Raw genomic sequence first — 25057 nt, forward strand, 5'->3', positions numbered from 1 at the left:
TCTCTTCAAGTGTGTCTGCTTGACTCCAAATAATCCAATCACTGGCATTCTAACAGGCACTTACTTGTAAGTTCTGCCCCACCACAGATGTACATACCATAAGCTTCATAAGAATCTTGAACCTCCCCATGTCCATAGTCATAATATTCTGAGTCCCTGAAAACCAAAGACAGAGTGTTACGAATCTCAGAGTAACTACATTTCTTTGTCGTTTTTCTGTGTACAACATAGGAACATCTTCATTCTGCCCAAACCCTATACCTCAAATATTTCTAAACACCGTGTATACCACGTACCTATTTACCACACTGCTCACTACAAGAGAATAAACAGCTATTCTGTCCCTGTACAATTTAATGTGGCTGTGATATTTCAAAATCACAAATACAATTATTTAAAAGTACTCCCCCCTTTTGTTTCCATGTAGCCACAGCTCAGGAATTTTTCATCTGCTTTTCCTAGACTCCAAATTATAACTTAAAATTCAGAGTTAGCCAAATTTGTAGATCCAAGTCTATGCCTGAGAGTCAAAAGCAGAGGATATCCCTTAAAAGGTGAGCCACGTTGCTCCTTAGGTTTGTGCAGCCAAATCTCTCAGGATGTCCAACTCTATCCATCCCTAGGATCCCAAAGAAGAGCCCTAGTGCCCGACTCACCCTTGGCTCTGACTGTAATAGCCTTCATAGCCTTCATAGCTCTGTTCTGCATATGTGTCATCATATCCCTAGAACACATAAAATGAATAGAAAGTCAGGATATCCCACAGATGTAAAACAGCTTTCTAGATTAACAGAACATGGACACTTCCTCCAGAATACCTACTGTAGAATAATCAAGAGAAAGGGTTACTAAAACAATAAATAAAATCTGAACAAATTGGCTACAGGATAGGCGTGGGCAGGAAATAAAATACAAAACTGAGCGGCAGCAGCAGCAGTGGCAGCCACAGCAGATCCCTTAGTAAAACAGTACACAACACAGCACAGCTTATATCTATCCAGTTTAACCCACAGACAGTAAATCACGCCAAAGCTGGAAAAATGTGCTCACATTCATCACTCACTCCAAGAGAAGAGGGGAAGATTCCAAATCTTACAGCCAGTCCCTAGCCTACATAAAGGGCCAAGAATTTGTCATTCAATCTTCCCTGGCAACCTTCTAGGTATTAGGAAATAGTACTTTGCTCAAAATATTCTTACATATTCTTCATATGTTTCTGGTGCAGGGGGTGGAGGCAAAGGTATCCTCTGGATGCCTGCTGTCCGTGCTCTTGGTGTTGGAGCACCCCTCACAGTAGGTGGGGGTGGCACTCCTCGAGTCACAGTGGCACCTCTGGTGATGGCTCCTCTCACTGGTGTACCACGCACCAGAGCCCCCCGAGGTGGTCCAACTCCACGGCCCCTAGAAAAACAGAGTTCACTTTAAATTATAAATAGGCCAATCATGTTCAGGTTAATCTGTAAACTATATAGCTAGAGAGATTTTTATAAAATTTATTTATTTGAAAGAGAGAGAGAAAGAGAGATTTTTCTATCTGCTGTTTCAGTCCCCAAATGGCTGCAACAGCCAGGTCTGGGCCAGCCTGAAGGGAGCACCCAGGGACTCCAGCCTGGTCGCCCATATGGGTGGAAAACCCATGTACTTGGACCATCCCGTCTTCTGCTGCCTCACCAGGTGCATTACCAGGACGCTGGAACTTGAACTGGCACTCTTATGGGATTCCAGCCCCTAGACAGATTTTATGATGCCTAAGTAGACCACCACTAAAGCATATATAGGCATGTGAAGTGGGAAAGGGACCTATACTGGAAGACTCTTCAGGTCCCACAGAAGACCAATCCATCAGTACACTGCCTCGGGCAGATCTAGAAGGCTGAGTACTTCATAAAGGTTAATCACAAAAGGTAAAACCCCAAAGGCAGGCCATTTAAAAAATGCTAAGACGGGGCCGGAATTGTGGCACAGTGGGCAAATCTGCAGCCTGCAATGCTGGCATCCTGTGTGATCATTGGTTCAAGTCCTGGCTACTCCAGCTCTGATCTAGTTACCTGTTAATGGCCTGGGAAAAGCAGTGGAAGATGGTCCAAGTGCTTGGGCTCCTGCCACCCATGTCGGGGACCTGGAAGAAGCTCCTGGCTTTGGCCTGGCCTAGCATCAGCCACTGTGGCCACTGGGGAGTGAACAAATGGATGAAAGATTTCTCTCTCTTTAAAATAAAAATAAACCAATCTTTAAAAGAAAAAAACAAAGTAAGACTGTCCAAAATTAACACTTAAAATTTTAGCAGGACTGTAGCACCTGACTATGGTTAAAGTGCCAAAGATCTACAATTCCATTCTTAATGCAACACAGGAATCCCAAGACCCTTCTAAAGCTAGAAATAAGAACAATGCTCTTACAATTATGTTACTACTAGTGGTCATTTATATCCTATTTCTGGCTATTTCCATTATTTTTACCTTGGAACAGGTGGAGGGGGAGGTGCAGCTCCCCGGCCCCTCACTGGCACCCCTCGTCCACGAGAGGGCTCAGGTACTCCATTCAAGTAGGACAGCTCTAGAAATTGCTCCTGGCAGATATCATCCATCATATCCTGGGAATGAAAGATAACAAAGGGTACTGTACAACACTGTCACTTTTTACCGTGAAGTCATCTGGCCCACGTGAGTCTTGGATGCTAGGAACAGCTTGGAAAGGCCAGATAAAGGCTCAGATCACTGACTCTCTGAAGCTGAAGAGCACCCTGCCTGTCACTTCTTTGAAGAAAGCCTTGGTGTTAGACCCGCCATTATTCAGGTGGGGCTCTTCAGGACGTGGTCCCTACCATCCGCTCTCCTCTCAAGCCACACTCAACATTTTGTAGGTCAGAACCTGGCACCCACTCTCATACATCCATCCTTGGCAAATAATTTCCTTTCCCTGGAATAATAAAAGCCACTACCATTAATGGAGCTCTATGAACAAGGCACTACATAATAAGCTTTATATAGATTTTTCAGTTTAATTTTCAAAATGACCCTGAAGTAAGCAAGCAGATCTCTATTTTTACAGTTGGGAAAATAGATTCAAGGAGTATACATCAACCGGACCAAGGGAATGGAGCTTAAAGTGGCAGATTCCAAATGTGAATTCGGTATTAGCTTTCTCCAAAATTTAGACTTTGAATCAACAGACTATACCCCCCCCTTTTTTTTAATATCTACCTGAGGGACTCTTAACTCTTACAAGAGTTCCTAAAATAGTAAAACAGTACTACTATTGACAAACTTTCTCTTGATACCAACTCCATATCTGCTCTTTCCTAAAACACCACATAATTCTTTCTACCTAATAAGCACTTACCACATCATTTTATACCATGTTTATCTTCTCTTACTAGACTGTGAGCTCTTCCAGGAGCCACTTTTGTAACGTCGGAGGCAGCACAGTATTAGGCATCTACCAGATATTTAACAAGTGTTTGGGACAAACAGGAACCTGAGGCTCAGAAAAATGAAAAGATAACTTGTTTCAGACAGAGCTCCCAGCCCAGTGCTCCTCCTAAGGTACACAAAGCCTCATGGCAGAATTAATGGCTCTAAAACGAAAGTGGATATTCCGGCAGGGATGCAAATACAGGCACACTGTTTTTCCTTTACTAGAGGAAGAACAGTCAAATGCCAGACCTTTCCTATTAAGAGCTATTCTGTCTTAATACGTCATGCATTTCTAAGTATCTTAGGTGATTATGGCTTTAGAAGAGTCCAGTCATTAGAAAGATGCTTCCCTCAACTTTTCACTTACTCCTGCTCACTTACTCCTCATTATTGCTTGAAACTCCCATTGGAGAACAAAATAACCAATGCTAGCCCATCGTTCAGATTTCATACTGGAATCCTTGGAGTTCAGCATTATGGGTAAATACCGCTCTACCAATTCTCCTCTCCTCTGACACATTTAGTTCCAACTCCTTCATTTTACAGTCAAGAAAACCAAGGCCTGTACCTCATTTCCTGCTAGTTTTAGTATGAAAAACATGACATTTATTCAACTGTAGCTGAATATTATTCCAAGTCTTTACTAAGTTCCAGATTAATCTTTGATATTAAAATGTGTAACAATCGTATGGTGGTAACTCTAACAACCACTAGGCCTTGCTAAAAGGCAAACATAGTAGCACTTCCCACTTAGAAGTGATAACAAGCAAGACAGATGCCTAGCCTGTTCTAACTCTTCCTAGGCCGCAGCGACAGCCTGAAAGGACCTGTGCATCAATCTATTTAATGTTACAGTCAACGGAGTAACAATCACGCCTCTTCCAAATTAAACTCTAAACGCAACTCCCTGAGACACTCATGAGGACAGTCAAGTCAACTGAATCCATTACTATCAAATACTATACATTTCTGCTGTCACAGCCTCCAGACTCTAATCTACAACATAACTTTGGAGGTAGTCACCTTAGTCAATTTCCTAGTACAACCTCCAGGCTCCACGCTGGTACCAGAGTATTTAGCTTATGAAGACTGTTAACCAGACTGTAGAATGCAGAAACACTGTGGACTCAGAATACCGACAACGGATACTGTACACAATAAGAACCACATTACATAAGAGGAACAGACTAGCCTTGGGGGACAGTGCTTTGAGAACAAGGTATGAGTAATGGACCCTACACGCATATGCAGAATGTGGCACACAACTTCAGCAATGCTCTGCAATCCTAGTTAAAAACTTCTGCCTTTACAACAGCTGAGAGCCCACTTCTCCCTTGCTCAGAAGATACAGGCTATAGATTTCCTTACTGGTACTAGAAACTTCTTGACTTCCTCCATGGCATGGGCCATGAGAGCATAAGCCTCACATGGAGGTCCAAAGACTTCAATGAAGACATGCAGATCCATGTTCAAGTGGGCATATTTAGGGTCTCCACCTTTGCGCAGCTCTTCCTCCTGTGGATAAATGCACAGAAACATCACATCATGTGGACTAGGCCAAAGGGCCAATAAGAAATGAGGGCACTGTACATGGAAGTAGCTTAACCTGCTGTGCCACAATGCCAGCCCCAAAGAGCGAGTTTTTCAACTGTCGCGGGTACGTTGCATCTGAAAAGTTGACCACAGAAGGCTAAGACTATTTTGTTCTGATGGGAAGTTTCCTGGCACTTACAAAGAACACACAGTGTCTGGGCTACGGCATGTAAAAACGACCAGAAGCCTTACTTCTGGGTTACTCAGGATTTCTTGGGAATACCTTTTTTAGTGGGTCTCACATTCCAGGTGGCTATAAAACAAAACAACCGATCTTCAAACTCATCCCCATGCATAACACTACTCTCATTTTTCACATTACTGAAAAAGGAGTATTCATTCACACGTTACTCTCTTTAGCCAGGCTAAGTTTAATACACCTAAAGTTGCCCGGCTCCCCTTTCAAGTTTTCACAGGTAAGTTTACTAAAGCCAAAGATGCTATTGTTTCCATTATTACACAATAAAACGGGGAAAAAAATCAAACACAGGCTCTTCCAGGACTGTCAATCAAGTCAGTTAATTTAGTCTGTTATCTCTTGCATCCAATGAAAACAGAGTCACATATATACAGTCACTGTATATACACGAATTGCTTGCTTCTGTAAGGCATTCCACACTTAACCCTGAGCAAGTAGAACACACTAGGGCATCCTCTTGCCTCACTAATGTGAGCTTACCTTGGCTTTGTCTCTCATTGAACCCTTTCCCAACACAGAGATCTTTGCACCAGTCTCTTCCTGCAGCCTTTTTATTGTATTTCCTTGTGGTCCAAGAATCTTTCCAACAAAATTGAACTGACAGAAATAAAAGAGATTTCTAAATACATATGCTCCTATAAAAATTTCCACATATATTTGTGCTCTGCATTGATTTTCAACAACCCTGTAAAATAGGTAGAGTATTACCACTCCCAGTTTACTGAAGGATACCAAGATTGTGCTGATAAAGTGATTAGTCTAAGGTTACACATCAGAAAGTGGCAGTTCCTACACTTGGAAGTTGGGTTTCCTGATGGAAGCTGGTGCTCTGTCCATCACACACTCCAATTTGCAGTATTTTAGTATAAACATTTTAACATATAGCACATAACATTTTTAAGACAGTGACCTTACAACAGAACAGACATGTGACACTGTTTGGTACTATGTTTAGCTAACTAAATATAAATAATGTTGCTTTCCTTAAAAAGGAGAAAGAGGAGGAGAAGAAAGCAATGACTTAAACTTTGAGCAAGAAAATAAACTTCATTCAGTCAAGGATTTGTTTAACTATTTCATTTTATTTAGATTTCAGGTCAATCTTTTTGATGGTGAGAACTGCAGGGTTCAATTTTTTCCTTGGACCTGGAGCCTGCATGAACATTAAACACACACACACACACACACACACAACTCATTGATAATAACGAGATGATTTCATTTCCTTCCTGGCTTTAGCTATGCTATTAGTTATAGATGCAGATGTTCCAACCACCACAAACAGGTAGCGCAAGTAGGGAACAGCAGTTCCTCAGGCTCAAGTTTCTGACGTATCACCATCTTCAGAAATCCTTACTACAGCTAATGACGCCCATACCATAAAGAGATTTAAAGAGCGCACATTTTTCTCCTACCTTGGGATACTGCTTGACAGGAATCAGTACCCGCTCTTTCAGCTTCATGTTCTTATGAGAAAATAAATCCAAGTAATTCTCCTCATCATCCTTTTTTGAATCCCCTTTCTGAATCTTCTCAATTTCTGAATAGGAAAAACAGATTTTATTTTTGGTCTGGTAAATGAAGGCAAATTCCCAAATCTGCTAAAGCAATAACATGGAGTACCACGTAATGAAACCGAGGACTTCAGATGACCAATGTGCTAATTTCAGATAGACTGGCTCCAAGTGTCAAAGCTATATGAGGATGGCTAGGAAACCCAACGCCTGCTTCTACCAGCAGTTTCCTTTCCATCCTGATCTGAAGCCTCTGCACCAAAAACATACAAAATGTCCTGATTTAAGAGTAAGTAGAGGGACCAGTGCTGTGGCGTAGCAGGTAAAGCCGCTGCCTGTAGTGCCAGCATCCTATATGGGCGCTGGTTCTAGTCCCGGCTGCTCCACTTCCGATCCAGCTCTCTGCTATGGTCTGGGAAAGCAGCAGAAGATGGCCCAAGTCCCTGGGCCCCTGTACCTGTGTGGGAGACCCGGAGGAAGTTCTTGGCTACAGATCGGCACAGCTCTGGCCACTGCGGCCAATTGGGGAGTGAACCAGTGGATGGAAGACCTCTCTCTCTCTGCCTCTCCTTCTCTCTGTGAAACTCTCAAATAAATAAATCTTAAAAAAAAAAAAAAAAAAAAAGTAAATAATTTAACAAGACTAATGAGATGAGATAAGGACTAGGGGCATAAAGGAACTAAAAAATAAAAATCTTCACCAAGAAAAAATACGAAGTTGCACCCTGCTGAAGAAAGGAAACAGCAAGTTAAGCCCCCGCCCGCAGCGCTGGGCATTCCATATGGGCACTGGTTCTTATAGAAGCTGCTCAGCTTCTGTTTCAGCTCCCTGCCCATGGCCTGGGAAAAGCAGCAGAAGATGACCCAAGTCCTGAGGCTCTTGCCACCCATGTGGGAGAGCTACAAGAAGCTCCTGACTTCAGCCTAGCCCAGTCCTGGCTGTTGCTGCCACCTGGGGAGCGAACCAGCAGGAGGAAGATCTGTCTTTTAAATGAATAAATAAATCTTGGAGTGGGGGAAGCCAGTAATTTAAATATATATTTAACATTCCATTAAAATTCCATTATGACAGTAGTGATTTTGGATACTTGTCCTTAAAAGTTTGAAAGACCTGGTTCTTACTCTGCCACTCACTAGTTGTGTGAACTTAGATGTTATTTGACTGGCTGGCGCCACGGCTCACTAGGCTAATCCTCCGCCTAGCGGCACTGGCACACCAGGTTCTAGTCCCGGTCAGGGCGCCGGATTCTGTCCCAGTTGCCCCTCTTTCAGGCCAGCTCTCTGCTGTGGCCCGGGAGTGCAATGGAGGATGGCCCAAGTGCTTGGGCCCTGCACCCCATGGGAGACCAGGAGAAGCACCTGGCTCCTGCCATCGGATCAGCGCGGTACACCGGCCGCGGCGGCCAATGGAGGGTGAACCAACGGCAAAAGGAAGACCTTTCTCTCTGTTTCTCTCTCACTGTCCACTCTGCCTGTGTAAAAAAAAAAAAAAAGAAAAAGAAAAAAAGATGTTATTTGACTGCTTTGAATCTTGATTTCTGCATTTGTAAAACAGAGGCCATATCTACCTTATGAGGACAGATAAAGGCAGAGGAAAGTAACATATACAAATGCCTAATTAGTCTATTTCTTAGAAAGTGTTTAATATATAGTCACCTTCACCTAGTTCAAATTCAATGTCCTAAAAAAAAAAAAAAGCACCAAAGCACTTCTTTTTATCCACTTTACTGAGTTATAAATGACATACAAAGAACATTTAACACACACCATCCCATAAAAGCATCAGTTCCTGTTCTGGCTGCTCTACTTCTGATCCAGCTATCTGGTAATGGCCTAGGAAAATTAATGGCGGATGGCCTAAGTGTCTGGGCCCCTGCCACCTACATGGGTGACCCAAATAAAGCTCCTGGCTTGCGGCCATCTGGGAAGTAAACCAGCAGATGGAAGGTCTCTCTCTCTCTCTGTAACTCTTTCAAATAAATAAATAAATCTTTTTTTTTTTTTTTTTTTTTTTTTTGACAGGCAGAGTGGACAGTGAGAGAGAGAGAGAGAGAGAAAGGTCTTCCTTTTGCCGTTGGTTCACCCTCCAATGGCCGCCGCTGCAGCCGGCGCACCGCGCTGATCCGATGGCAGGAGCCAGGAGCCAGGTGCTTTTCCTGGTCTCCCATGGGGTGCAGGGCCCAAGCACCTGGGCCATCCTCCACTGCACTCCCTGGCCACAGCAGAGGGCTGGCCTGGAAGAGGGGCAACCGGGACAGAATCCGGCGCCCCAACCGGGACTAGAACCCGGTGTGCCGGCGCCGCAAGGTGGAGGATTAGCCTATTGAGCCACAGTGCCGGCCTAATAAATAAATCTTAAAAGAACAAAAAAACCTTAAGCACCCAGAAAATTTATCATGTTAAAGCTTTTTAAAAATTTATTTATTCTGAAAGGCAAAAATCAGAGAGAGGTCTTCCAGTCACTGGTTCACTTCACAGATGGCTGCACCTGCTGGGGCTGAGCCAGGAGTCTGGAACTCCATCCCAGTCTCCCACATGTGTGGCAGGGGCCCAAGGACTTTCTCCACTGCTTTCCCAGGTACATTAGCAGGAACTGGAACAGAAGTGGACCACCAGGATCTTGAACTATGCTCATATGGAATGACCACTATGTTGGCCTGTAAGTGCTTCCCTTGAAGAGGCAGATTAAAGGAGAGATACAGCATGATCATTTTATTTTTTTAAATTTTTATTTTTGACAGGCAGAGTGGACATTGAGAGAGAGAGAGACAGAAAGGTCTTCCTTTTCCATTGGTTCACCCGCCAATGGCCGCTGTGCCTGGCGCACCACACTGATCCGAAGGCAGGAGCCAGGTGCTTCTCCTGGTCTCCCATGCGGGTGCAGGGCCCAAGGACCTGGGCCATCCTCCACTGCACTCCCGGGCCACAACAGAGAGCTGGACTGGAAGAGGAGCAACCGGGACAGAATCCGGCACCCCAACTGGGACTAGAACCCGGGGTGTCGGCACCGCAGACGGAGGATTAGCCTAGTGAGCCGTGGCGCCGGCCACAAGCAGGATCATTAACCCCTACTGGTGACTAAGAGCCAGGCATCTACACTGTAAGCATAGGAAATACAAAGAGCAAGTGAGATTAGATCCCCATCTTAACCTGTTTAAATCCTATAGTTCCCAGTCTATGAAAGTGGCAATGAAGTATAATGGGTGCTATGATAGGGGTTCCAACAGAGATGGGGGAGCTGGCGCTGTGGCACAGGGGGTTAACATGCTAGGGGGCCTGAAGCGCCAGCATCCCATATGGGTGCCAGTTCAAGACCCGGCTGCTCCACTTCTGATCCAGCTCTCTGCTACGGCCTGGGAAAGTAGTAGAGGGTGGCCCAAGTCCTTGGAACCCTGCACCTGTGTGGGAGACCCTGAAGAGGCTCCTGGCTTCAGATTGGCACAGCTCCGGCTGTTGCAGCCAACTGGGGACTGAACCACTGGTTGGAAGACTTCTCTCTCTCTCTGTGTGTAACTCTTTCAAATAAATAAATAAATTTAAAAACAAAACAAAACAGAGATGGTGGCATAGTGCCCAAAGAATGAGCAGTAATTGAAAGCTTTTTTGGCCCAATGAGAACAGTCAAAACCCAAGAAATTCACACTCCTTAAAATCATGAATATTCCAAATAACAAAGTATTCTCCTTATATAATATCCCCATACTGTGGTGTGTGTGTTTTTTTTTTTTTTTTTAGTTACAGGGAGAGGTAGAGCCAGAGAGAGAGGGAGGTCTTCCATCTGCTGGTTCACTCCCCAAATGACCTCAACAGCTAGAGCTGAGCTGATCCAAAGCCTGGAGCCAGGAGCTTCTTCTGGGTCTCCCATGTGGGTGCAGGGGCCCAAGCACTTGGGCCATCTTCTACTGCTTTCCCAGACCATAGCACAGAGCTAGATTGGAAGGAGAGCAGCTGGGACTAGAACCAGCACCCATCTGGGATGCCAGCACTGCAGGCCAGGGCTTTTACCTGCTGCGCCACAGTGCCAGCCTGTCTCTCTCTCTCTTTTTTTTTTTTTAATAGGCAGAGTGGATAGTGAGAGAGAGAGAGAGAAAGGTCTTCCTTTTTGCCGTTGGTTCACCCTCCAATGGCCACCGCGGCCAGCGTGCTGTGGCCGGTGCATCGCGCTGATCTGAAGGCAGGAGCCAGGTGCTTTTCCTGGTCTCCCATGCAGGTGCAGGGCCCAAAGACTTGGGCCATCCTCCATTGCACTCCAGGGCCATAGCAGAGAGCTGGCCTGGAAGAGGGGCGACCGGGACAGAATCCGGCGCCCCGACCGGGACTAGAACCCGGTGTGCTGGCGCCGCTAGATTAGCCTATTGAGCCACGGCGCCGGCTACTGTCTCTTTTTTTAATGAATTGAAAGGCAGAGTTAGAGAGAAACAGATAGGGAGAAAAGGAGAAAGAGATTTTCACTCCCCGAATAGTGGCAACAACTGGGGCTCAGACAGACTGAAGCCAGGAGCTTCTTTTGGGTCTCCCATACGGATCCAAGGGCCCAAGACTTGGACCATTTCCACTGCTTTCCCCGGCACGTTAGCAGTGAGCTGGATTGGAAGTGGAGCAGCTGGAACTCAAAGCAGCACCACATGGGACACCTGCATTGCAGGCAGTGGGTTTACCTGCTACGCCTCAACACCTGTCCCATCCATATTTATTTATTTGAAAAGTGTCAGAGAAAAATAGCATGTGCTTGAGAGCTCCTCCTCACTGATTCACTCCCCAAATGGCTTTAAGAGGCAAGGGCAAGGGTGGGTCAGGCTGAAGCCAGGAGCCAGAAATTCCATCCAGATCTCCCACACAGACGGGGCCCAAGCATTTGGGTCATCATCCCCTGTCTTCCCAGGTGCATTAACAAGAAACTAGATGCGAAGCAGAGCTGCCAAGATTCCAACCGGCACTCTACGGGACGCCAGTGTCGCAAGCAGTGGCTTACCCTGCTGTGGCACAACCCTGGGCCCTATTTCTGTCTTCTATAAGTTTAAGGCAGGAGCTCTCAGATTTCAGAATAAGTCAGATTCATAACAAATCTGAGGGCTTTTAAGCTAGATTTCCGGATCCCAACTCCAGTCTGAGATTTGTGTTGGGAGTCTGCAGTTCTAGCATGTTACCAGGTGATGCTGACATCGCTAACAACCGGTATAAAGATATCCTACCTCAAACCTACTCTGCAAACTATGCTCTTAACTGTTTAAAATAACTACTTAGACTATGTGTAGCTGTCAAGTACACAGATGAAGGAAACTTACTATGTATCTGACAGACTTCAAAGTTCAGAGTTTTAAACTAAAAGTTTCTGTCTATTAAAATCCTAATTTCAGCTATTATCCTGAGCATAAACTCTAGCTTTCTACCTCTTTCTCTGCCTCTGCCTTTCTGTAACTCTTTCAAGTAAAATAAATAAATCTTTAAAAACAAAAACAAACCAAAAAACCCCCTCTGGCTTCCTGACAATTAAAGTTGCTAATCAAGGGGCAGTATTATGATATAGTGGGTAAAGGTGCCACCGGTAACTCCAGCATCCTATATGGGCACTGGGTTCATGTCCCGGCTGCTCCACTTCGATCCAGCTCCCTGCTAATGGCCTTGGAAAAGCAGTGGAAGATAGCACAAGTGTTTGGGCCCCTGCCACCCATGTGGCAGACCCAGATGCAGCTCCTGGTTTCAAGCTGGCTGTTGCGGCCATCTGGGGAATGAGCCAGCAGATGAAAGATCTCTAACTCTGTCAAATAAATAAATACATAATCCTTTTTTAAGGCTGCTCATCAACTGTAAACATGTTTTTCATACAACCTAGAGTTTTTTACTGCCTTCCTAGGCCATAGCACAGAGCTGGATCAGAAAGGGAGCAGCTGGGACTTGAACTGGTACCCATATGGGATGCCAGCATTGCAGGTGGTAGCTTTACCCACTATGCCAGAGCACCAGCCAAGGCTTTTTTTTTTTTCCTTCCAAATTATTTAATGGCTGGTGTTGTGGCATGGTGGGTTATGCTGCAGCTTGTAAGGCTAGCATCAAGTATCGGTTGTTCTGTTTCTGATCCAGCTTCCTGCCAATGTGCCTGGGAAGACTGTGGATGATGGCCTCTGCCACATATGTGGCAGACTAGGATGGAGTTCCTGGCTGCTGGTTTTGGCCTGGCCTAGACCTGGATGTTGTACCTATTTGGGGAGTGAATTGGAGGAGGGAAGACCTCCCTCCACCCCACACCTTCTCTCTGATGCTTTTGCCTTTCAAATAAATAAATACAACTTTATAAAATGTATTTATTTTGAGAGACAGAGACAAGGAGCTAGTGCTACCATCTGCTGGCTCACTTTCCAAATGCCTGCAACAGTTGGCAATGGGCAGGGCAGAAGCCAGGAATTCAACCCAGGTCTCCTATGTGGGTGGCAGGGACCCAACTACTTGAGCCATCATTGCTGCCCCAAACTCTGGGGGTCCGCAGAAGCAGGAGCCATGCACTCCAGATGTGAGACATAAGCAACCTAACCTGTGTTTTAACCACTAAGCCAAAGACTGGTGCCAAATAGTAAATATATATTTTTATGAAGATTTATTTATTTATTTGAAAGACAGAGTTAACAGAAAGAGAGGGAAAGAGAAAGAGATCTTCCATCTACTGATTCACTCTCCAAATAGCTACAATAGCCAGATCTGGGTCAGGCTGAAGCCAGGACCCAGGAACTCCATCTGGGTCTTCCACGTGGATGGCAGGAGCCCAAACACTTGGGTCATCTGCTGCCTTCCCAGGCACATTAGCACAGAGCTGGATGGAGAGCGAGGAAGCTAGGACTTAAACTGCTGCACCAAAATGCTGGACCCTAAATATAAGGTTTTTTTTAAGGTTTACTTATTTTAAAGGCAGAGTTAGAGAGGCAGAGGCAGAGGGAGAAGGGGAGAGGGAGAAAGGGGAGGAGAAAAGCAGAGGGGGAGAAAGGGAGAAAGAGAGGGAGAGAGGGAGAGGTATCTTGCATCCGCTGGCTCACTCCCCAAAGGGCCACAATGGCCAGAGCCGGGCCGATTCAAAGCCAGGAACCAGGAGCCTCTTCCAGGTCTCCCACGTGGGTGAAGGGGCCCAAGGACTTGGACCACCTTCCACTGCTTCCCCATGTGCATCAGCAGGGATCTGGAGAGGAAGCAAAGCAGCCAGAACTTGAACCAGTGCCCATATGGGATGGTGGCACTGCAAGCAGCGGCCTTACCTGCTATGCCAGAGCGCTGGCCCCAACTATAAATATATATATATATTTTTTTTTTGCAGGCAGAGTGGACAGTGACAGAGAGAGACAGAGAGAAAGGTCTTCCTTTGCCGTTGGCTCACCCCACAATGGCTGCTGCGGCTGGTGCACCACGCTGATCCAATGCCAGGAGCCGGGTGCTTCTCCTGGTCTCCCATGGGGTGCAGGGCCCAATCACTTGGGCCATCCTCCACTGCACTCCCTGGCCACAGCAGAGAGCTGGACTAGAAGAGGAGCAACCGGGACAGAATCCAGCACCCCGACCAGTATTAGAACCCGGGGTGCTGGCGCTGCAGGCGGATGATTAGCCTAGTGAGCCGTGGTGCCGGTTTATAAACATTCTTAACTACAGTGTTCCTCATACTCCTATGTTTTACTGCTTGGAACAAATTTGACCATACAACTAACAGGCTAAATGCTTTATTCACCTCCTTATTTGTTTACTGTTTTACTGGTGGTAGATTTTGATTTCCACACCTTCCCACCTACTGCTAATATTAATTTTTCCTAGTTACTCTTTTTGAGTCTACCATATCTGACTCTACAGCTTTGTGGACTTTTATTTATTTATTTTTTATTTTTGACAGGCAGAGTGGACAGTGAGAGATAGAGACAGAGAGAAAGGTCTTCCTTTGCCGTTGGTTCACCCTCCAATGGCTGCCATGGCTGGTGCGCTGTGGCCAGCGCATCGCGCTGATCCAAAGCCAGGAGCCAGGTGCTTCTCCTGGTCTCCCATGGGGTGCAGGGCCCAAGCACTTGGGCCATCCTCCACTGCACTCCCGGGCCACAGCAGAGAGCTGGCCTGGAAGAGGGGCAACCAGGACAGAATCCAGCGCCCCGACTGGGACTAGAACCTGGTGTGCCGGCACCACAAGGCGGAGGATTAGCCTATTGAGCCACAGCGTCGGCCTTTGTGAATTCTTAAGACTAAAAGACTAGGTACTCAATCCTTAAGAATGTCCTATAGGAACACAGACACCACAATGCTGATCTGAAAACATCACTAAGGAGCTTGTGAGAATGTGGGACAAATTATCTACTGTGTCCCATTTAAGCCCTTCTCTGCTTTCTAATTTTCATCCAGTTAGGCCCTTCAGTTGTATTTTATACTACTTTCCAGGAATCTTACTTGATCAGTGCAATAAGTCTGTTAATGAACTGTACTCCTATTGGAAGCAAGGCTGCAAAATTGAACATAGTTCAATTATATGAAATGTAATGTACCCTATGAACTTAAGGCCTTAGTATAACATGGATCCATCCACTGTAACTTGAACTAGTCATACTTCATTATAATCCCTTTGCTGGGGCCAGGTTGTGATGTAGAGGGTTAAGCCACAGCTTGTGATACTGTCATCCAACATGTATCAGAGTAACAGTTCAAGTTGTAGCAGCTCTGCTTCTGATCCACCTTCTCACTAACGCATCTAGGAAAGCAGTAGAAGGTCCCTACCACCCATGTGGGAAACCAGGATGGAATTCTAGGCTCCTTGGCTTCCATCTGGTTATTGTAGTCACTTGAAGAGTAAAACAAAGATGGAAGATCTCTCTAATCTTTTATTTTATTCTTATTTTTAAAAAGATTTATTTAGGGGCAAGTACTGTGGCATAGCAGGTAAAGTCACCACCTGCAGTGCCGGCATCCCATATGGGCACCAGTTCAAGTCCCAGCTGCTTCACTTCCAATCCAGCTCTCTGCTGTGGCCTGGGAAAGGAGAAGATGGTCCAATCCCTTGGGCCCCTGCACCCATGTGGGAGACCTGGAGGAAGCTCCTGGTGCCAGATCGGCACAGTTCAGGCTGTTGTGGTCAATTGGGGAATGAACCAGCAGATGGAGGATCTCTCTCTCTCTCTCTGCCTCTCCTTTTCTCTCTGTAAATCTTTCAAATAAAATAAATAAATCTTTTTAAAAAATAAGACTTATTTATTTGAAAGGCAGTGTTAGAGAGAGAGAGAGACAGACAGACACAGGAAGAGATACAGAGATCTTCCCTATGCTGGTTCATTCCCCAAATGTCTGCAACAGCCTGGGCTAGGCCAGGCCAAAACCAGGGGCTCAAGCATGTGGGCCATCTTCCACTTCTTTCCCAGAAACATTAGCAGGGAGCTGATCAGAAGTGGAGCAGCTGGGACTTGAACTGGTGCCCGTATGGGATGCCAGCATCACAGGCGGTGGCTTAACCTGTTACACCACAACGCAGGCCCCTCTCTCTAATCTTTAAAAACACACAGGAGAATCCCTTTGCCAATTATTTCCCAATCTTAAAAAGAATACAAAGGCATTTTCTAGAAAGATTTAGTTAAAGGGCAAAATGACAGATTATCTTTCATCTGCTGGTTTACTCTATTCCCCAAATAGCCTCAACAGTTGGGGCTGGCCCAAGCTGAAGCCAGGAGCTTGGAATATCATCCTGGTCTCCCAGGTGGGTGGCAGGGGTTGAAACACTTGTGTCATGATCTGCTGCTTTCCCAGGAGCATTAGCAGGGAGGTGGATAGGAAGCGGAGCAATGGGACTCGAACCAGGGCTCCAATGTTAAGATGCCAGTGTCACAAGCAATGGTTTAACCTGCTGTGCCACAACACAGTCCCCAAAACCATTTTTAGAAAATTCAAAGAATGATTATTGTAACAAAACATAATTTAAAGAGAAAAAAAAAAAAAAAGAAATCAGAGGGGTTTAGCCTAGAAAGCAAAAGACTAAGTAATTCAATCCTTCGAGAAGGGTTATATTCCACACTTGGAGGTGGAGCAACCAGTTACTATTCAATGCCTACTATAATAATAGTAATAATACTGCAAAAATATTACCTCATTTATCCCCCCAAAAAACTCAGTGAAGTAGCTGGTCCTATCCTCATTTTAAAACTGAGGAAACCAGCGCCGGCGCTGCGGCTCACTAGGCTAATCCTTCGCCAGCGGCGCCGGCACACCAGGTTCTAGTCCCAGTCGGGGTGCCGGATTCTTTCCTGGCTGCCCCTCTTCCAGGCCAGCTCTCTGCTGTGGCCAGGGAGTGCAGTGGAGGATGGCCCAAGTGCTTGGGCCCTGCACCCCATGGGAGACCAGGAGAAGCACCTGGCTCCTGCCTTTGGATCAGCGTGGTGCGCCGGCCGCGGCGGCCATTGGAGGGTGAACCAACGGCAAAGGAAGACCTTTCTCTCTGTCTCTATCTCTCACTGTCCACTCTGCCTGTCAAAAAAAAAAACAAAAAAAACAAAAAAACAAACTGAGGAAACTGAAATTCAGAGAGGTTGGATAAGTAACGGTTTGTAGGTCACAAAGCTGAAGTACCAGAATGAAGATTAACACCCAGCTTCCTCCAGCCACCTGCTCAATCACGTGAGGGAAACTTTAAGCAGAGTTTATAAAATCTGGGTAAGTACAATGCATACCGTCAGACACTGTCAAGTAACCTAAAGACAACAAAGGTGCTTTATGGGGGCCTCAGAGGTTGGGCTGTCTGATGATCTTTCTTTCCTCCTAGACCTCACTTCCCTTAGCTACAGCTGGCTGTAATAGCAAGAAAAAAAAATTTTTTTAATTTCCTAAAAATGTCTTACCCTCAGGCAAAAGTACTTTCTAGACAATGTTTTTGAAACCAACTCCTTTAAGTGATCTTTGTCTGGGTCTCTGGAGACCCTGGATGTCCCAAAGGCCAAAGAAAAGCTGAGGTGTAAACAAGAGAGATGACCGATTTGTTTCCTGGCTGGACTTACAGTAACCATCTTGTCCAGTGCCTTCTCTGTCAAGAGTTTTGCATTTATCTCATTTCATCTTTATAATTAGTATTATCCTCATTTAACAGGTGAAATCTGTGCTCAGGAAAGTTACATAACTTATGCAAGATCACAAAATTAACTATTGATGGAGCAGACACTTAAATGCAAGTCACTCCTTACATCAGCCAGAGTTAACTCCAATTAACCATGTGGTACTTCTTTCACTTTCACTATAACTTAAATCATTCTCTCCCACCCCCCAGAGGTGTTGTCACAACCAGAATACAATCTCCCAAAGGACTGTTTCTTAATATATCTCAGACGAAAGAACACGAGGTTTGAAGCTAGACAAAACGGCTTTGATTTCCAGCTCTGCTACATGCTTTGTGTGAGCTTGCATTTTAAAAGGAAAACAATAAAAACTGGGGGGAGGGGGGAGTGGGGATGTTGACAGATTTAATGTACACAAAAATGTTAACACTAGAAGTTGAAAAAAATTATATATAAACTTCATCAAATGGACTGGCTTAACTAAAATTGATTACTACCAGTATTTCATTTACAGGATATTTGGTAAAGGCTGCATAAAGAACAAGATAATGAATTTTTTGACTAAGGCATCCAGAGATGGTATTGCTAGGGCAAGATTCACAGCACATGTGTTCCAAAAGATCAGGGGTCATACCTCTTCTATATTTCCAACGAATCCGCTAAACAAGTATCTGCAATACTTGGTACGATGCCCAATACACACAAGAATCTACAAATGGTTGCTGAATCAGTGTGCAGCATTAACACTGCCAACGTCCCTTAACAACTCTTAGGAATACATCACTCTAATTGAAAATTCTCTACCTTACAATTTTTCTGTTGGTACGATCTTTTGGAATCACAAGTCCAGTAAATTTGCTATCTTTGTGCAAGGAAAAAAAATATTTGTCAAGTTACTTACTATTTCAAGAAAGACTACTAAAGGGGCCGGCACTGTGGTATAGTGGGTAAGGCCGCCGCCTGCAGTGCCAGCACCCCATATGAGCACTGGTTCAAGTCCTGGCTGCTCCACTTCTGATCCTGCTCTCTGCTATGGCCTGGGAAAGCAGTAGAAGATGGCCCAAGTCCTTGGGTCCCTGCACCCACGTGGGAGACCTGGAAGAAGCTCCTGGCTTTGGATCGGAGCAGCTCCGGCCATTGCAGTCAATTGGGGAGTGAACCAGCAGATGAAAGACCTCTCCCTCTCCCTCTCCCTCTCCCTCTCCCACCCACCTCTCCTCTCTCCAGGTAACTCTTTCAAATAAATAAATCTTAAAACAAACAAACAAACTAAAGCAACGAAATTTTTTTTTTTGACAGGCAGAGTGGACAACGAGAGAGAGACACAAAGGTCTTCCTTTTCCGTTGGTTCACCCCCTAATGGCTGCTGCGGCTGGCGCACGGAAGCCAAGAGCCAGGTGCTTCTCCTGGTCTCCCATGCGGGTGCAGGGGCCAAGGACTTGGGCCATCCTCCACTGCACTCCTGGGCCACAGCAGAGAGCTAGACTGGAAGAGGAGCAACCAGGACAAAATCCGGCGCCCCGACTGGGACTAGAACCCGGTGTGCCAGCGCTGCAGGCAGAGGATTAGCCTAGTGAGCAGCAGCGCCTGCCAAGCAATGAATTTTTAATAATTTTGGGGGTCATGGGCCACTCTGAAAATCTGCTAAGACAGACACAATACGTCACACACAATTATGGCGAAGCATGTGGGGGAAAGAGTGGGTATGATATATATATATATATATATATATCTATCTATCTATATATATATATATATAAACCCTCCCTTAGGGGCCAGCACTGTGGCATAGCAGGTTAAGCTTGTAGCGCTGACGTGGGTGCCGGTTTAAGTCCTGGCTGTTCCACTTCCGATCAAGGTCAAATGCTTGGGCCCTTGCACCCACGTGGGGGGCCCTTGCACCCACGTGGGGGGCCTTGCACCCACGTGGGAGACCCAGGAGAAGCTCCTGGCTCTGGATCAGCCCAGCTCTGACCATTGCAGCCATTTGGGGAGTTTACTAGCGGATTGAAGATCTCTCTGTAATTCTGCCTCTCAAATAAATCTTAAAAACAGAACAAAACACAATGTTCCCAAAAGCCTGAGTTATGGCCCTTTCATAGATGCTCAATTCTCATCTTTCAGGAGAGTATGGTATACTGGTCATGGCCTCTCAAATTCTTTTTTTTTTGACAGGCAGAGGGGACAGTGAGAGAGTGAGAGAGAGAGAGAGAGAGAGAGAGAGAGAGAAAGGTCTTCCTTTTTGCCGTTTGATCCAAAACCAGGAGCCAGGTGCTTCTCCTGGTCTCCCATGGGGTGCAGGGCCCAAGCACTTGGGCCATCCTCCACTGCACTCCCTGGCCACAGCAGAGAGCTGGCCTGGAAGAGGGGCAACCGGGACAGAACCCGGCACCCCGACCAGGACTAGAACCCGGTGTGCCGGTGCCACTAGGTGGAGGATTAGCCTAGTGAGCCGCGGCGCCGGCCTCAAATTCTTTCTTTAAAGCATTAATTTAGAGGTTGGGGTTTTCTCTTTTTTAAATATTTATTTATTTGAAAGAGTTACACAGAGCGAGAAGGAGAGGCAGAGAGGTCTTCTCATCTGCTGTTTCACTCCCCAGTTGGCCACAATGGCTGGAGCTGCACTGATCTGGAGCCAGGAGCTTCTTCCAGGTCTCCCACACGGGTGCAGGGGCCCAAGGACTTGGGCCATCTTTTACTGCTTTCCCAGGCCATAGCTGAGAGCAGACTTCAACTGGTGCCCATATGGGATGCTGGCACTGCAGGTGGCAGCTTTACCTGTTAAGCCATAGCACTGGCCCAGGGGCTCTCTTCCTGGCGTTGTGGAACAGCTGGTTAAGCTGACGCTTGTGTTGCCCCCATCCCATCTGGGGACTGATTCAAGACCCTGCTACTATACTTGCAATCCAGTTCCTTGCTAATGCACCTGGGAAAGCAGAAGATGGCCCAAGCGTTTGGGCCCCTGCCACCCATGTGGGAGACCTGGAAGAAGCTCCTAGCTCCTGGCTTTGGCCTGGCACAGCCCTAGCTATTGTGGCTATTTGAGGAGTAAGTCAGTGGATGGAAGATCTCTCTCTTTCTGTAACTCTGTCAAATAAATAAATCTTTAAAAAAATAAAATAAAATAATTGCAGGGCCAGCGCCATGGCTCACTTGGTTAATCCTCTGCCTACAGCGCCGGCATCCCATATGGGCGCTGGGTTCTAGTCCTGGTTGCTCCTCTTCCAGTCCAGCTCTCTGCTGTGGCCCGGGAAGGCAGTGGAGGATGGCCCAAATGCGTGGGCGCCTGCACCCATGTGGGAGACCAGGAGGAAGAACCTGGCTCCTGGCTTTGGATCAGTGCAGCACGCTGGCCGTAGAAGCCATTTGAGGGGTGAACCAACGGAAGGAAGACTTTTCTCTGTCTCTAACTCTGCCCGTCAAAATAAATAAATAAATAACATTTTCTAAATTTCAAATATGCTGTTATAAGAAACAGGCTGGCATTGCAGTGCAGTGGTTTAAGATGCTGCCTGTGACACCTGCATTCCACACAAGCGCTGGCTTGAGTCCTGGCTGCTATACTTCTAATCCAGTTCCCTGCTCATGTGCCTGGGAAAGTAATGGAAGACAGTCCAAGTGCTTGGGTACCTGCACCCATGTGGAAGACCTGGATGGAGTTCCAGGCTCCTGTCTTTCATCTGATCCAGTCCCAGCTGTTGTGGCCCTTTGGGGAGTGAACCAGCAGACAAAACCTCACTCATTCGTTTGCTAACTCTGCCTTGCAATAACTAAATCTTTTTTTTTTTTTTTTTTTTTTTTTTGACAGGCAGAGTGGACAGTGAGAGAGAGAGACAGAGAGAAAGGTCTTCCTTTGCCGTTGGTTCACCCTCCAATGGCCACCGCGGCCGGCGCGCTGCGGCCGGCGCACCGCGCTGATCCGATGGCAGGAGCCAGGAGCCAGGTGCTTTTCCTGGTCTCCCATGGGGTGCAGGGCCCAAGCACCTGGGCCATCCTCCACTGCACTTCCTGGCCACAGCAGAGAGCTGGCCTGGAAGAGGGGCAACCGGGACAGAATCCGGTGCCCCGACCGGGACTAGAACCCGGTGTGCCGGCGCCGCTAGGCGGAGGATTAGCCTAGTGAGCCACGGCACCGGCCAATAACTAAATCTTAAAAACAAAACAAAAAATCAGAGTGATCATATGCATCTTTCACCTAGTCTATAAGACTATTTTGCAGATCTATAATACAATATCGTAAACCAGAAATTAACAGTAATAGAACCCACTGACTTTATTCAGATTTCACCAGTTCTACATGCACTCATTCGCTTAGCTCTCCATAATTTAATCAGTCAGGTGCCTGCTGCCTCTTCCTCACCACTTAATATGTTCTCCATCACCATTATTTTGTTTTCTCAAGTATGCTTTACTAATGGGATTACACAGTCAGAACATTTTTAATTTTTCTAAAAATTTATCCAAAAGGCAGAAAAAGAGAGAGACACAAGAAGAGATCGTCCATCCACGCTCCAAGTGCCCATGGCAGCTGGGGCCCCAAGACACGCAACAGCTGGAGTTGGGGCTGGGCCAGGCAAAACTCAGGAGGTAAAAAAAAATCCAAGTGTCCTACTAGGGTAGCAGGAATCCAAGGACTAAGCCATTACCTCCACATCACAGGGTGCGAACTGGCAGGAAGCAGACATCAGAAACAGAGATGGGACGCGAACGCAAGCACTTTGATGATGCAGAATTCCTGGCGGCATCTTAATCACTGTGCCAAACCGCTGCCCCCATAACCTTTTGTGTTTTGTTGTTGTTGTTGTTGTTATTGTTGACAGGCAGAGTTAGACAGTGAGATTGAGAGAAAGGTCTTCCTTCCATTGATTCACGCCCCAATGACCGACACACTGCGCTGATCCGAAGCCAGGAGCCAGGTGCTTCTCCTGGTCTCCCATGCAGGTGGGCCATCCTCCACCTCACTCCTGGGCCACAGCAGAGAGCGGGACTGGAAGAGGAGCAACCGGGACTAGAACCCGGTATGCGGCCCAACAGGCGGAGGATTAGCCTATTGAGCTGTGGCGCCAGCCTGTATTTTTTTTTCACTCAATGAAATTTGCTTTGAGATCTAAGTCATTGCAGTCACTGAGAGTCCACTTCTTTTTATTGCTAAGTAGTATTTCTTAATATGAATGAACTACAGTTTATTCATCTACTGGAGGTATTTGGTTTCACTTGGTTTCCAATTTGAGCTAACATGAGTAAAACTGCTGTCAACGTCCACAAACACTACAGGTTTTATGTGAACTCAAGTTTTCATTTCTTGAAACAATCACCCAAGGGTGCAATTGCTGACTGTATGGTGAACACATTGAGTTTTGCCTAAAAAACTGCTTTATCACAGATACAAGTATGCTTAATAATATTTTGTTTAATCTTGATAGTGTTGTTTTATAAAAATAGTATCATATTGTAGCCGGCGCAGCAGCTCACTAGGCTAATCCTCCGCCTTGCGGCGGATCAGCGTGTTGCGCCGGCCACAGCGCGCTGGCTGCAGCGGCCATTGGAGGGTGAACCAACGGCAAAGGAAGACCTTTCTCTCTGTCTCTCTCACTGTCCACTCTGCCTGTCAAAAAAAATAAAAAATAAAAAAAATAAAAGAAAGAAAGAAAGGCAGGCAGGCAGTTAGTTAGAGATTTCTTCCATCTACCAGTTCGCTCCCTAAATGGCCACAAAGGTCCGGGCTGGGCCAAGCTGAAGCCGATCTCCTACATGGGTGCAGGGACCCAAGTACTTGGGTTGTCTTCTGCTGTTTTTGTTGGAGCTGGATAGGAAGTGGAGCAGACGGGATTCAACCTGCCGTGCCACAATGCCGGCCCCTGGACACTTTTTCACACATTAGATTGCCAAGATTTTGTCATGTTGTCACATGCAATTATAGTTCATCCGCTTCTGTTGTTGTATAAATATTTTACTTTGTAAATCTACCATATTATTTGGTATGATTGCATTGTTTTGTGAACAAGGTGCTTCACTTTTTGAATGAGCAGATGACATGCATAAGTTTCTTTGGGCACATTCCTAGGAACACTGCTGTTGAGTTTTAAGGAAACTCAGTGTTCAGCTTTCAGATAAATGCCAAACTATTATTATCTAAGTGGCTGTTACTAATTCACACATGTATCAGCAATGCTTAAGAATTATTCGTTTTGGCCGGCACCCTGGATTCTGTCCCGGTTGCTCCTCTTCCAGTCCAGCTCTCTGCTGTGGCCCGGGAGGGCAGTGGAGGATGGCACAAGTGCTTGGGTCCTGTGCCCGCGTGGGAGACCAGGAGAAGCGCCTGGCTCCCGGCTTCGGATCAGCGCGGTGCACCAGCTGCAGCAGCCACTGGAGGGTGAACCATCGGCAAAAGACCTTTCTTTGTCTCTCTCTCTGTCCAAAAAAAAAAAAAAAAAAAAATCCTTCTAATTCACATTCTCTCAAGCCCTACATCTTTTCTGACTTAATTTCTGTCAGCATACCGTGTCTGCATTATTTTTCTGTCTAAAAAAAACAAAGTTATGAATTTATCTTCATTTACTCTTTTAGCTATTTTATATTCTACTAAGTTGAAAAAATAAATCCAATTGCAATTAAGTTGGAAAATGCAAAAATACCCAACAGGTCACCTAAGGAGTACCGTCCTCTTTAACTCTCAGCCAACATCCACCCGACCCACCCACCCAGGACATGGCATATTTCTTTTTTTTAATTTTTTTTTTTTTTTTTTGACAGGCAGAGTGGACAGTGAGAGAGAGACAGAGAGAAAGGTCTTCCTTTGCCGTTGGTTCACCCTCCAATGGCCGCCGTGGCCGGCACGCTGCAGCCGGCACACCGCGCTGATCCGATGGCAGGAGCCAGGAGCCAGGTGCTTTTCCTGGTCTCCCCTGGGGTGCAGGGCCCAAGCACCTGGGCCATCCTCCACTGCACTCCCTGGTCTTTCTATTCAGATCTTCCCCTATCACCTTTGGTTAAAATTTTATGTTGGGGGGCCGGCACTGTGGCACAGCAGGTAAAGCAGCTTCCTGCAATGCCAGCATCCCATGAGTGCTGGTTCATGTCCCAGCGGCTCCAATTCCAATCCAGCTCCCTGCTAATGGCCTTGGAAAAGCAGAAGATGGTCCAAGTGCTTGGGCCCCTGCTATCCATGCGGGAGATCTGGAAGATGATCCTGGCTCCTGGCTTTGGCTTGGTCCAACCCTTGCCGTTGTGGCCATCTGGGGAGTGGACTAGTAGATAGATCTCTCACTTTCTCTCCAACTTTCAAATAAA

The 25057-nt window shown here is 46.2% G+C and overlaps 1 protein-coding gene across 5 annotated transcripts in view; it reads right to left on the reverse strand.

Moving 5' to 3' along the window:
* Positions 1-25057, reverse strand: part of KHDRBS1 (KH RNA binding domain containing, signal transduction associated 1) — a 48221-nt gene that overhangs the window by 18570 nt on the left and 4594 nt on the right. For all 5 annotated transcript variants that reach the window (XR_519655.4, XR_007913861.2, XR_519654.4 and 2 more), the window contains exons 2-8: positions 6624-6748; positions 5689-5805; positions 4785-4931; positions 2460-2593; positions 1200-1401; positions 657-724; positions 98-156 (exon numbers count right to left, since the gene is read on the reverse strand). Coding sequence is in view for 1 of the 5 variants with exons in the window: in XM_002720635.5 (XP_002720681.1) it covers positions 98-156; positions 657-724; positions 1200-1401; positions 2460-2593; positions 4785-4931; positions 5689-5805; positions 6624-6748 (852 nt within the window). In the remaining 4 variants the exon portion in view is untranslated. The remainder of the gene's footprint in view (positions 1-97; positions 157-656; positions 725-1199; positions 1402-2459; positions 2594-4784; positions 4932-5688; positions 5806-6623; positions 6749-25057) is intronic.

This window comes from Oryctolagus cuniculus, chromosome 7, assembly GCF_964237555.1.
Source record: "Oryctolagus cuniculus chromosome 7, mOryCun1.1, whole genome shotgun sequence".
NCBI classification, from domain to species: Eukaryota; Metazoa; Chordata; class Mammalia; order Lagomorpha; family Leporidae; genus Oryctolagus; species Oryctolagus cuniculus.